This window comes from Phyllostomus hastatus, unplaced genomic scaffold (genome assembly GCF_019186645.2).
Source record: "Phyllostomus hastatus isolate PE091 unplaced genomic scaffold, TTU_PhHast_1.1 phas_contig_34, whole genome shotgun sequence".
NCBI classification, from domain to species: domain Eukaryota; kingdom Metazoa; phylum Chordata; class Mammalia; order Chiroptera; family Phyllostomidae; genus Phyllostomus; species Phyllostomus hastatus.
Genome location: NW_025333857.1, coordinates 42,538,253 through 42,551,690, shown reverse-complemented (window position 1 = coordinate 42,551,690; position 13,438 = coordinate 42,538,253). Strand labels below are relative to the sequence as shown.

Sequence of the window (13,438 nt, the reverse complement as noted above, 5' to 3'; positions counted from 1 at the left end):
TCACTTGGAGCAGACAACACCCGAATTTACAGGAACCTGACATTTGTCAGTCTGAATGCAAAGCCTTAGATTTCAAACCAGTCAGTTCCTTCCAGAGAAGGAAAAAGGACAATAGCTGCTATTTCTTAGCATGCATAATCAATGCTGCAGGGGTTGCTAGGCAACAGGCAGAAAGACATCCCTGGGTGCCTCCAATGGAAGAAGAGCAGCCCTGGCAGCCACTCCTCAGAGGTGACAGGCTGTGCAGGCTCTGGAAGCTGTGTCCAGTTTGTTTAACTCCTTAGAAATTTATTCTGGTTGGGACTGAACCTTAGAATCTTCCTCCCAGCCTCATTAGATAGTCTTTGAACAGACTTCCAATTGGCCCACAGCCCTAGCAATGAGCAGGTCAGGCTGGCAGGCTGGCAAAAGGCAGCTCCATGAAAGGTCCCTGTGCTGTTTTGATCCAATTCATCCTGGAGGCCGTGGAAGGTCTGACTTGCTCTGGCTTGGCTGCAGCCTCTGGATCCCAGAAAGTTAAAATGGGCACCCTTTCGGAAGCTTGTGATCATGCTAGCAAACATAAGCAAAGCCTCTGATACCAGCAAAAATGCACATTCAAAGTCAGTGAAATGAGACTTCCTAGATGTGTGACCTTGAAGTTGGAATGAATTTTTAAGTTGTAGGTGTTTTGTCCTCTGCTTGAGATAGTAGTTTCATTGGAATTTCAAGAAGGTGACTAGCAAACAGAAGGAGTCAGAATTTGATAAAAGGGCAGATCCATTTGTTTTGTTTTGTACAACAGTGTTAACTAAAGAACAAACACTCCTCATAGGCCATTAACTTGCAGACACTTATTTGGCAAAGCCAGAAACTGCATGAGGACTGGGCTCTGGGTTTGGGTCAGAGGTATGATCAGGGCCATGACTGGGATTTAAACCAGAGAGAAGTCTCACTGACAGTGGTGATGAGAGATATGCCCAGGTGGCAGCACGCTATGGGCAGGACAACCGGCTCCACATGGCTGTCACAAGCTAATCCCTTGTCATTACTAGCCCAAGTACTGATGTCCCATCTTAGCATGTATTTGGGAAGAAATGTAGCATATGAGCTGACAGTCCCTGGGCTTTGCTATGCAACACCCTTTCCTTAAGGGCACCCGAAGAAGCACAGAGAGGCAGGCACAGAATAAGGAATGATACTAAGGTGAAAGGTTATACCAAGAAATTTTGTGCATCTAGATATTTAGCTGAGGTCTCTCAGCTACTTCTACACTGTCACCTAGGATTCCTTAACCTCCCAGGATTTTCTCACATTCAAAGCCTCTCACCTTGTGACCCCATGAAGTGAATTCAGAGTCTGAAGGCCTGATTGAGCTCCCTGGTGGCCCCCAAATAGCAGTGGGAAACATGGGCCCAGAACATAAATCCACAGTGTTCGGTCTCTTTGTCTATAACACATGGCTAGATCAGAATTAGATGTTCTCCAAACTTCTTCTAGTTCTAACATTTTATCAGTCTATGAATCTACAAAAATAGAGGCACCTTTTGGTCTTATTTATCCAAAGAGAAAAAAAAAAGTTAGCAGAAGAAGAAAGCGAAGACTGAAGATTTAACACTGCCAAATGTTCTGAACATTTTGTGTTTTAAAAATAACAAACTTTTTGAGTAAATGAAAGAGGAAGCAAGAGCAGGGATTAAACATTCCCAAAGTCGCTGAGGAATTCTTACTTCACACCTTGACCCATCTCACCCTTCTTTTATGTCTCCTTTCCTCTCTCTTCTCCTCTGTCCCACCCCCACCCCCACTTGCTCTCTTAGTGAGATAATGCTTATTTGATAGCTACTACATGTGTCCTTCCTGGGAAGATCTGACCTTTATTCACTCCAAAGTGCAGATTTTAGGAGCTTTTTCTGAGAGTCTAGGAGTACGGATGCCGCTCCACTTACTTTTGATGACAAGAAAAGCAAATGCAGTTTTCATTTGAATGGACTTTAACAGAATATGTGTTTAGTCTGCAGGATGGGTAAGCTCAAGAATAATTTTCTCTCTCCTCAGTTATCCATTTTGTATATACTGAAGTACTTGAATGTTCAGTACAACAGTAACAAAATATATATTTGATTAAAAAAATTAAGTTGGCCTGCTATAACTAGTAAACAAATACCATCCATATAAATACTGTGTATTTGGCAGAAACAAAGGAACATACAAACAAAAAATAACCCCAAGTTTAATCATCTTACATTAAGTCAAGAATCCACATATTTTTACATTAGCTATGTCCACATTCATTTGCCACTTAATTCATTTTATAAATATTTGCCTCTTTGAAGTGTTTTCCATATGTTATTCAATGCCTTTGTGAGTTTTTTTTTAATTTCAACAATACATATGTAAAAGATCTACAGAACTTTTTGTGTTATTTTTGTTCATTCTTCTGTTTTAGAGAACTCGGTGGAAATTTTACCCTCTTCAATAATTTTTATCTTACTGAAGATCAGGTCTCCTTTTTGAGTTTCTGAGAAAATGGCTATGATGAAGGAATTTCAGGCTTTCTTGTTTTAGTAAAACCTTGTATCTGCCAGGGGCACAGAATCCACAAGAAATACCATGCACCCCAGGATGAGCTCATGCCTGCACTGTGTACAGCCCTGGGGCCTTGGGAATATCTGGGAGGGACAAGGTAGGGTATAACAGATCGCAGCAGAACAGAGGCTGAGAGGAAGTGAACTCTGCAGTCTCCCTTCAGAACATCAACATAAGACAAGGCCCAGCTGAGCTGAGCACAAGCACCAAGCAATCTGAGGAGCCAGGTTGAGTCTCCAAGACTTAGCTGGTTGAATTCTGTCTGACCCCAATGACCTCCACCCAGAATTCAGTTGAAGTTGACTTGGAAGAGCAGCTCAAGCTAGTCACAGCTTGCAGGCTGGCAGACCGCCCCTAAAGGAACCTAAAACAGTTGGATGTACCCCAAATATCCTTCTCACTGTCCATTTAGTTAAAAGAATTTGAACATATCCTTCATAACAGACATAATTTGCTCCTGATTTGGTCACTAAAATCAGGTAACACTTCCACACATTACTGCGACTATGGATAATGAGACATTCTGGAGTGTTCTCTTACCTTCACTGCCACCAAGATCTTGTCCTGCTCAGGACAGAGGTTATAGCATTCAGCTAGGAAAACTTTTCCAAAGGCTCCTTCGCCTAGCTCCCTTTTCAGAACAATGTTATGTCGCTTGATGTGCTGAACAACTGTAAAACAAAGACAGAATGGAAATTGGAATCGAAGCACACAGAAGTGAAGGCAGAGGGCGGGGAGTCAGTGGCCTGCATCCTGAGCTCTTCTCTACACACAGCAAACCGAAGGAGAAGCCCCGTGTCCATGGTCCCTGTCCACCCCAAATGGCTGGGAAGTGGTTGCATTGGCTTGCTCTCCAGAGCTCATTTATTATTTTTGATAGAACTAAAGTAGTGACTTAGCTGTTGGCTGCAGGATGTCATCAATGGACTTCACAGATTAGGCAAGGGGGAAAACGAGAAAGAAATGGACCTTAATGGCAGGCGTCTTCCAAGCCAGATGCTTTGCATACATTTATTAGTAGTGTCTAGTGGGGAAAGGCAGAGAGACAGTCAGGAATCCCTAATCCTTTGTTAAACTGCCTCAGGCTCCTGAGGGAGAGGGGCTCAGAGGACACAAAAGGAAAATACAAGACTGCATTGTGAATTAAAGCTTTGTCCTCACCCCAGTGCTAGTCTCCTGGTGAGTGGGTTAGACAGCGGTTGATCCTCAGTAATTCTTTTTGTTGGGACCAGAAATTTCCAGGCTGTGCTAAAAGCTGCCTTTCTTAGTCCCTTTCTAAGATCATGCCCTAGGCTTGACTCTCCAAAACAAAGAAGAGATGCTTCTGGGGAAGAGAGAATATTTCCTCCCTTAGTGTAGAGCAGAGCAAGCCCTTGTCACTCAATCACATGCCTTTCTGGGGAACAGGGCAGGAGACAGTCAAAGGCCTTTGGAAGCCCATTAGCTGTGATGTGGAAAGCAGAGCACAGCAGTCCTCAGAACAGAGCCGGTGGAGAAGCCCAAAAGGAGACTGTAGAGGACAGCAGTGCAGTGCAAAATTGTGTCTCCAGCATGTCAGATATGAACTCCCTTAGCACAAGGGTAGCACTAGGACATTGGCTGCCATTCTTTTCTGAACTCCTCATCCCTGAATGGCAGTATTAAGACATTGTGGCACTCTCTAGAGCTTGGAACATGTGGCCAATAATGTTCTCTCATTTCACTTTCACGACCCCCACATGAAGCAGTGCTCTCTGCAGGAATTCCAGTGATCTTGTGTGGGAAATGAGGAGTCGGGACTTGAACCTTAGTCTGTCTGAATGCAGAGTCCATGTTTTTTCTTCTACGCCACAAAGTTTCTCTTTAACTGCAAATTGTGTTGAGCATGACAAGAGAGATAAAAATAAATAAGTAATATAGTAAGTAGTCAAAATAATCTCCTTGCCTCTTCTTTGCTTTGTTTGCCCTGCAAAGGCCGGTTCAAATCCTCACTCTCTGAGAAAGCTTTCCAGGGTGACTCTGATCACCTAAGACCTCCTCCTCTGGATTCATATTATATCTTGGTTTGTGCTTAGTTGAATTCTGACTTATCCCTTAATTATTTCACATCTGTAAACTCCTGGAGGTTAAAGCAAGCCCTATCTATCTCCTGTTGTCTCCTGTGCTGGGCACAGAGAAAGGATTTGTTACTGTGGTTTAATTGAATAACCTTTCTTTAAAATTGTTTTTCTTGACTACAAACTGCATTATAAAAACAAAAGAAAATACACAGCATATCTGAGCAGTTTAAATAATGATAATAACATGAATGCCCATAACACCGAATTTCCATTTAAGGAACAGAGTGTCCCTAGTACTCAGAAGCACCACTGTGCTCTTTCTTGATTGTATCCACTTCCTACTCTCCTCCCAGGAATAACTACTACGCTGAACTTGTGTCAGTCATTTTTTATAGATTGGCTACTCATGAAATCTCCTTAACAAGATATTGTTTAGCCTTGCCTGGCTAAGGCCTTGCCTGGTTTTGAACCTATATAGATAAAATCATACCATGTGTATTCTTCCATATCTCTTATCTTTCATTCAATAATGCCCTTCAGATTGAATTTTATTGATTGAGTTATAGTGTGTTTGTAGTAGTGATTCTTTTGTTTTACTACTTTATAATATTTTGTGGAAGAACTGTACCACCATTTGTTTTATCCATTCTATGTTGATGAATACGCTACACCATTTCTTTTTAGATACAACTTAATATAAAATGCAAGTGGTGATTAAGGTTTTACTTTAATAGGATTTTTCCCCTGGTAATTCATGTGGTTTGAAGCAATGAGGGCTTCCACAGTCCTCTGGAACTCAGGATGATAAAAATCAAAAAGTCTTTTATGAGCAACTATATTAATAACTATAAGAATGTATATTAATTAACATCTCATGCTCTAATAGAAATGCCTGAATTTAATAGGAGAGAAATGTGTTCATTAGGTAGAGTGCCCATATAAAGAGACAAATGTAATTTTGCAGAGAATTAGCTGCCCTATTTAAATCTACTGTTTAACTCCATGGTTGTCACACGTTCATTGGGAATTAAATAGCCACTTGATTTACTTTATAGTCTCACCAGGTCGAGGCAAGTATTTAATATTTTTTACTTGATTTACATTTTTTTCTTCTTTTTAAAAATATTTTCCAAGGAGGAGAAAAAGTTGGCGGGGAATAAGTTTGTAAAGCTCTAGATAAAAAAAATTTCATTATCTCCAAAACTAAAATGGATGAGATCAGTTTTTTTCATGTTGACCTTGAAAGTATTAAATGCATCTTTTCTTTAGAGATTGTAACAGTGTGCAGCCAAGGGGGGCCCCCAAATAGGGATCTGTAATGGGGTCCAGTATTCAGGAAATATTAGAGAAAAATGTGTATATGATGTCCTCACTTCCACTAGTCTCAGCTGGGGGATGGGACACATGGAGCAGGGCCATTGAGGCCCTGTTTTGCATAGCAACAGTTTTGCAGCTAGCCTCTGGCATGGTTATTTAACAAAGCTATAGCCTTTAACTGATTTCATAGATATGTTAAATAGCTGTGGCCATGCTTTGAGCCAGGGAGATGGGAGTAACTTCAACTAGGATGCAACTGGGAAGCAACTCCCCTGGGTTATAGCACCTGCACCTGAGGGAGAGCTTGGAGATGACTGGTTCCACACCATGGGGCCATGCCTGCCCAGACTTACTATGGCAGCCCAGTAAAGCTGGAAAAATATAGGAATGCTGGCAGGTGTAACTGATTGTAGGAGGAGTTGGAAATGGGGCCACAGAGGAAAATTGGTGTGGGGATTTAAACCCAGGCATGGAAGCTGTACCAAGAGAGGACCACATGGCTGTGGCAGGAGTTGGGACCACAGGGTTTTGGCAGAGGTTGAGACCATGCAGCTTGGGCAAGAATTAGGACCACCAGTTTTGGGTTGTTCCCTTTTGCCACGTGGCTTAGGCAGCAGGAGAGACTTTGCCTGGAAGAAAAGGGGTGAAAGGACTCCTGCTGGTGGGACATGAGAAGGTGCCACATGGCTTTGGATTAACTGGAGATCATGGTGGTGACACAGCTGATGGTGCCAGTGTAACAGGGTGCAGCCAAGAGGGGGGACCCTAAATGGGCATTTGAAATGGGGTCCAGAACTCAAGGTGTCCAGGAGATTTTAGGATGTTCTCACCTGCACCCCCATGTGTGGGTTGGGGGAAGGGACAAATGGAGCAGGGCCATTGAGAGCTGTTTCGCATATCAACAGCCTTGCAGCTACCTTCTGGCCTGGTCATTTAACACATCTATAACCTTTGACTGGTTACATAGATATGTTAAATAGCTGTGGCCATGCTCTGAGCCAAGGGAATGGAAGTAACTTCCCCACCAAGACGTAACTGGGGGGCAGGTCCTGCGAGTTACAGCACCTGCATGGGAGCTTGGAGATGATTGGCTCCATGACATGGGGCTACACCTGCTCAGACTCATGATGGCAGCCAGAAAAGCTGGAAAAGACGGGAGATTAAGGGCAAGTGTGGCCGAGTGTGGGAGGAGTCAGAAATAGGGCTGCAGAGGAAGATTGGTGTGGGGATTTAAACCCAGACGCGGCAGCCATTGAGAAGAGAACCACGCAACTTTGGCAGAGTGGAGATTCCCGTAGCCCTGCAAGAGAGAATCACCACGCAGCTTTAGCAGAGAACTGCCACTAAGCTTCGGCAGAGTGGCGACCACGCCGCCCCCCCGCCGCCTCACAGCCACTGAGGAGGGAGAATCACATGGTTTTGGCTGAGTGGGGACTCCCATGGCCCTGAGAGAGAGGACCACATGGCTGCAGCAGAGATCCCGGGGACACAGCTGATGGTGCTGGGAACAGAGGGAGGCCTACCAGCTGACACGGATTACTGGGAAGAACTGGGGGCTGCCTGAGCCACGGACTTCTATTTCTTTTCCTGAGATACGGTACCCCAGGCTGGACAAAGGGGGAAGGAAGGACTGTGTATGTTTGTGGGTGTTTTAAGGGACTTTGGGATTTTGATGAAGACATTAGGTCACTACTTTAAGTCTGTATAGCATTAAATAAACATTTCTTTTCCTTTTAACGAATCTCTGGCATTGAGAGACATCTTTCCTATAGGCGGCAGACATAATGGACCTGGGGGTTCCTTTTGGTAATAGTATATTGTCCCAGGCCCACCCCTTCATGCTCTGTAACACCGAGAGCCTGAATCATGGACTTCTACTTCTTTTCCTGGGATATGGTACCTCAGACTGGGCAAAGGGGAGAAGGAAGGACTGTGTGGATTTGTGGGTATTCTAAAGAACTTTAGTATTTTAATGAAGACATTTAGTCATTACTCTAAGTCTGTATAACTTTTAAATAAATAATTCCTTTCCTTTTCACCAATCTCTGGCATTGAGAGACATCTTTCCTCTGATGGCAGGCAAAGCAAACCTAGTATGGGGATGGGGGAACCCCTGGAGAAAAAGGGGGATCTTTTTGGTAACAATATATCACTCACCACCCCCACCCCCATCTGTTCTGTAACATAATGGCTATCTTGCATTAATTTACTTTGCTGGTTTGGGAACTAACAGATTGTATGTATGGTGGCCTTTTGCCAATGTATTCCCCCTAAAAAGAATTAATCTCTCTTTTATTGTACAAGATTGAAAGCCATTCAGGGGCATAGGTAACAGTTTACATTTGCATTCCTGACTAGGTGTTATAGTACTTTACAGTTGGTGCTATTAAATATTTGTTGAAATATGTGCTGAATGTTAATAAGACCTCAGGCAAACACTGTTTAATTGTATTATTTCAGTCAATTGACAACAGCCCAATCAAGTATGTGGCAATAAAGTGGCCCAGTTCTCTCAGATGTCAGGAGTGGGAACAACTACCCTGAGGCGATGACATCACTGAGCTAAGAATTTTTTTCCATTCTCCTCCAAAGAGCATCAGGACTTGTCCCAACCTGCCTCACTTCCTGTTTCCTGCAATCACCACAGGAAACCATCCTGGTACCTCGCTACCATCTCATGGCATCCCTCTTTATCCACCCTCTCAACCCACTTTGCTGGGTCCCCAGACTGGTAAGTGCCCCAGTCTGAGTCGATGTCACCCCTTTGCCTCCTTCACAGACCCTTCCGTGGGGCTTTCTGGGACTGCTACCATTCACATATAAACTCTTCTTAAACTTCCCTTTACCTGCTTGACTCAAGTTAAACCTTGGCTATGCTTGGAGGACATCCACGCTTATTCCCAAACCTACTCTGCAGCCCTCCCAAACTGAAGCCATCCCCACCCCTTAACCACAAGTATCCCTTGGGCCTGATTTCTGGCTCTTTCTCTCTCCCCTGCCAGAGCCCCAGCTATCACAAAGTGCCTATCTTAGGGAGCCATCAGCCTAGACGACCTCTCTCCCTCCTTGCTGACTTGCTGCCGTCTGGGTTACTCCTCTCACACACTCTTCCTCTTCAACTGCCAGTGCCATCCCTCAGAGCCCAGGACACAGACAGGTTCTATAAGTTGCCTAAGCTGTAGAAACACTGGGGTGCCATTTATCCTGCAGTTAAAAGGCAAGGATCTGTGGGGGTCTGGTTTTGCTAGTTCATGACAATAAGATGACTTTTGATAGAAGCAAGACTTTCTTAATGAAGGAAGGAATGCACTAATTCCAGACAAACTCCTTATCTCATTGTGGACTAGCACTAAGGATGCCATAATAAATATGCTGTCAGGTAAGCATGTAAAGTTTTTACATACTTCCTTTCCCTGAGGTTAGACAATTCTCTGTTTTGAACTTTGGATACTTGATTAAAATCATCTGAACCCAGATGAATAACCAATAAAATAAATAAATAAATAGATGCTCAAACTGTAGCATAAATGACTTCCTTGATATGAAGAAAAACTAAAAAAATAATTGATTTTTTAAAAGTTTTATAGATAAAATTTCTCTTTTTCACCTTGTTCAAAGAGAAGGAGGCATCAATAAGAGGTGTATGTGGTATTAAATAATATACCACCAAACTCATGTGGTCTATAAATTGATCTATGTACGTCAGAACAGTCAAAACAAAGCATGTGATTAGATTATTGTACAAATAAATATGTTCTATAGAACCAAAGAGAAGTCAATGACCAACAGTAGTAATCGAGATGAGTGGCTCAGAACTGACTGGCCATCTTTGTCATTAATTGAATTTTCCAGAGTGGAAATTTGGTGTCCTTGATCATTTGCTTCATATGTAACAGAGTTGAATAGGTTCCCTGTTCTGTATTAGTATTACATTACAGCTGAAAAATGCATTTTGTCACAAAGTAGCTTCAGTAGTTTACAAAGATGTTGGCAGTTTCAGATGGTCTGCTGGGGGTAGGGGTTTAAGGAAACTAAATGGTAATGGGAAAAAATATAATAAAGACTAAATGAAAAAATAAAAGAAAGAAAGAAAGAGAGAGAGAGAGAGGGAGGGAGGAAGGGAGGAAAGGAAGGGAGGAAGGAAAAAAGGAAGGAAGGAAGGAAGACCTTGGCCTAGTCAACATATCCTGCTCAGCACACAGATCTTAAATTGATACATTTGTTGAGTCTCATTTATGCCAAGTACTAAGTGCTCTGCAGCTCAAAGGGAAGGTAATTTAAAATTTTGAATAGGAAGGTAAAAAGTAATGCGACTCAGTAGATAATGTTCTGTATTGGAAGCAATCTCTCTGCTTCTCTACAGACCTAAATGTAGGGCCAGTTGCCTCAAGGTCAGGTCCTATCTCAAAGGACTGGATGCTGTGATGGGAAGAGAATTTAAAGATCAGCGAGGCTGACTCCTGTGTGTTTGACAGTCAACGAATGAGACTTGGGGCAGGACAGTGACTTTCCCACGGCTGCACACTAGAAGGTGGCTGAACTAGGACTCGGTTGTCCTGGCTTCCAGAATAGCCATCCTGGGACCCTGTAACATAGGCCCTATTTCAGACTGAAGGCAGTGAGCACTCCTGATATTAAAACCGAAAGAGGTATTTCATTTAGTTAATTATCTTTTCTACTAGAAATGCTTGAAACATTCACATTTATCATCTGAAATGGAGCAAACATCTCATAATGAAGAATTTCATTAAAAAATGACCAATAAACATAAAATATGAGTGTGAAAAGCAGGATATAAAAGTTAAATCCTTGAAAAATGCTTGAGTTGGATAAATATAATAAACAAAAATTACTTACTATCTATCTTAACGCCTGTTTCATGGGCAACATATTAAAACAGGTAAAATCATCTACCTTGTAAAATTAAATTTGCATAAAAGATGGAAACTATGTTTATGAATTTCATCTACATTTTTATTAAGATAAAAGTTGGTAATAAAATGAAAATAAATGCAATTAAGACCATATACATAAAACACACCAGGAAAAGACATGGCCAAATCTTCATAAATAATATTAATGATGAAATAAAATGTAATAATACTGAGCCGTTCTTAAGCACTTTTCAGGAAAAAAAATCCCAATGTGCATTACCATCAATTAATTTTCATATCTTTCTAAATGAGGTCAATAGTCACATTTATTTTACAGATGACACCCCAATTAATTGACTTACTTGTGGTCATAGAGCAATCCACTTATCCTTTTCCAAGTGCTATTTCCAATGAAATGAGAGGGAGAGAAGTGGGGGCCTAACACGTGCTGATTGCTATTAAGAGCCAGAACACGTGCTGAGAGGTTTACAGGGGTTATCAATCTTCATAGCAATCCAGCAAGGTATCCTTCTCTCTGTTTTTAGGTTAAAGTAGAAAGAACAGGAGCTGGTGAGCTAAATAACTCATCCAAGCTTGTACCTTTGGTAACAGGTAGATTTTGCCCACCTAGGGAATCATGGGTCTACTTTTAGCAATTTAGTTCAACAAACTTTTATTAAGCACCTATTATAGCCTGGGCATTTTTTTTCTAAGGTCTAGAAAAAAGGATGATTAAAATAGACCCTAATTAAATAAAATTCTTCAAAAAAAATTAAGAAACTTATAATCTAAAGGGAGAGAAAAATACAATACATATATCTATCATACCTTACTACACCTTTGCTTCCTTCATAAAAGATTTTAAATAGTTTATGGGACTATGCAAGGAAAGCAAACTTTAAGAACTCAAGTCAAGGAAAATGGAATGAAAGCAAAGATAAGGCATTAGGAGGAATTGCAAATGTGCAAATTCTAAGGTCCCACAGGGTTATTAAAATTAAGTCGTAATTTGACTCTGAGCTTCCTGGCAGCAGAAGCCACAAGCAAAACAGTAATTTATAAAATTTTTACTACCCAGAATAAAAGTACAGACATTCCTTGTGGTAAGAAAGAGCCTTTATAGCATTTAGTTTTCAAAGGAATATTCTGAATGGATTTTACACAGGGGATCAATGTCCTCCCAATGGCCCTAGAGTAAATAGTGAGTTTCCTAAGACTATTTCTCAAAGCAGAACTCAATAAGATTGAAACATGTGACACAAAAGCCACCCTCAGCCAAGCACTGCACAGGTAGTCCACAGCTCTTATCATCCAATGGCATAAAAGTCAATGTCTGCAGACACACTCAGGAATGCTTTGGGGACGGGGCTGAAGAACAGGTATAATTTCTGCACAACCACTGTTGGGTCTAGGACATATTAAATACTCTAAAGTATTTTGTGAGTAAATAATAACATGAAAATGTAAGAATAGATGAGTAACTGAACAAGAAATAAAAGTGATGAGGAAGGGAGTGTTTTAGGTGGGGGAGAGAAAGAGCAAGGATGATGATGCGGAGAAGTTCAGAGTGTATTTGAGATACAGTGATTTATCTTGGTTTATTCCTGAAGAGAAAGTAGGTGATATGTTCTAGGAATAGGATGAGGCTGGAGCACAACAGGCTTTGAATACCTCACTAGGTATTTAAATTCATTAGGCCGTTTAAACAAGTTTGGACACTAAAATGTATGGACTCTTAAACGATGCTGTCACTGCCCTTTGCCTTCACTTCCTCATCTTTAAATGAGTACATTTGAACTAAATGGTATCTTAGGTCACCTTCAGCACACACATCCTGCAATCTGTGAGTCCACGACTTTATTTTGTATATGAGTTCTACCAAGAGTTATTGAAGATTTTTTGAGCATGGGTGAGTGTTAAGCACAAATCATTAGATTATTCTGGCAAGGTAAACTGGAAGCAGAGAAGCCAATTCAGGTATAGCTATAGAACTTGTTGGCATAAAGACCTGTGCTAAGCCGAAGGTGGGCTCCACTCAGGTATCATTTATATTTCCTCTCCAGCCCCTTGTCCATGGAATGCACACAGCTCAGTGTGACTGCCCCCGGGGAAGCTGAGGTCAAGTCTGTGATTCCAAATTAAACAGAAGAGGATGCCAAGGATAATGTTTTCAGGGGAAGACAGAGAACAAAGAGCCATAGAATGAGACTAAACTGGACAGGCCAGAGAAGCAAAAGAAAGAGACACAAATGAGCTTAAGGAGAGCAAAAGCCAGACTACTGGGGCAGAAGGGTGAGTGGTGAGTGAAGACATGGAGGTGGTGGGTGGAGATTGCTCTTATGGGAGATCAGGGGCAGACAGATCAGTCTAGGGACAGCAGACACCTTGAATCTAGAGGATGGGGCTGGGGGTATTTTGAAGAGGGAGAAATTTGGGAGTGCTTATGAGTTAGGAAGAATGGTAGGGAGTAAGAAATTTAAAAGGCATGAAAAGAAAGGAAGGGAAAGAGGGAAGGAGGGAGGAGAGGAGGGAGGAAGGGAGGGAGGAAGGGAGGGAAGGAAGGAAAACTGGGGAGTGAGATTTAGGGGGAAGCCTCTGAGAGTACAGTGCAGTGGAGGGCACAGCAAAATTCTAAAACAG

At 41.9% G+C, this 13,438-nt stretch overlaps 1 protein-coding gene across 2 annotated transcripts in view; it reads right to left on the bottom strand.

Annotated features, from left to right (window-relative positions):
* Positions 1–13,438, bottom strand: part of NTRK2 (neurotrophic receptor tyrosine kinase 2) — a 327,977-nt gene that overhangs the window by 81,695 nt on the left and 232,844 nt on the right. For both annotated transcript variants that reach the window (XM_045841007.1, XM_045841008.1), the window contains one exon: positions 3,109–3,239. In XM_045841007.1, the coding sequence (XP_045696963.1) occupies positions 3,109–3,239 (131 nt within the window). The remainder of the gene's footprint in view (positions 1–3,108; positions 3,240–13,438) is intronic.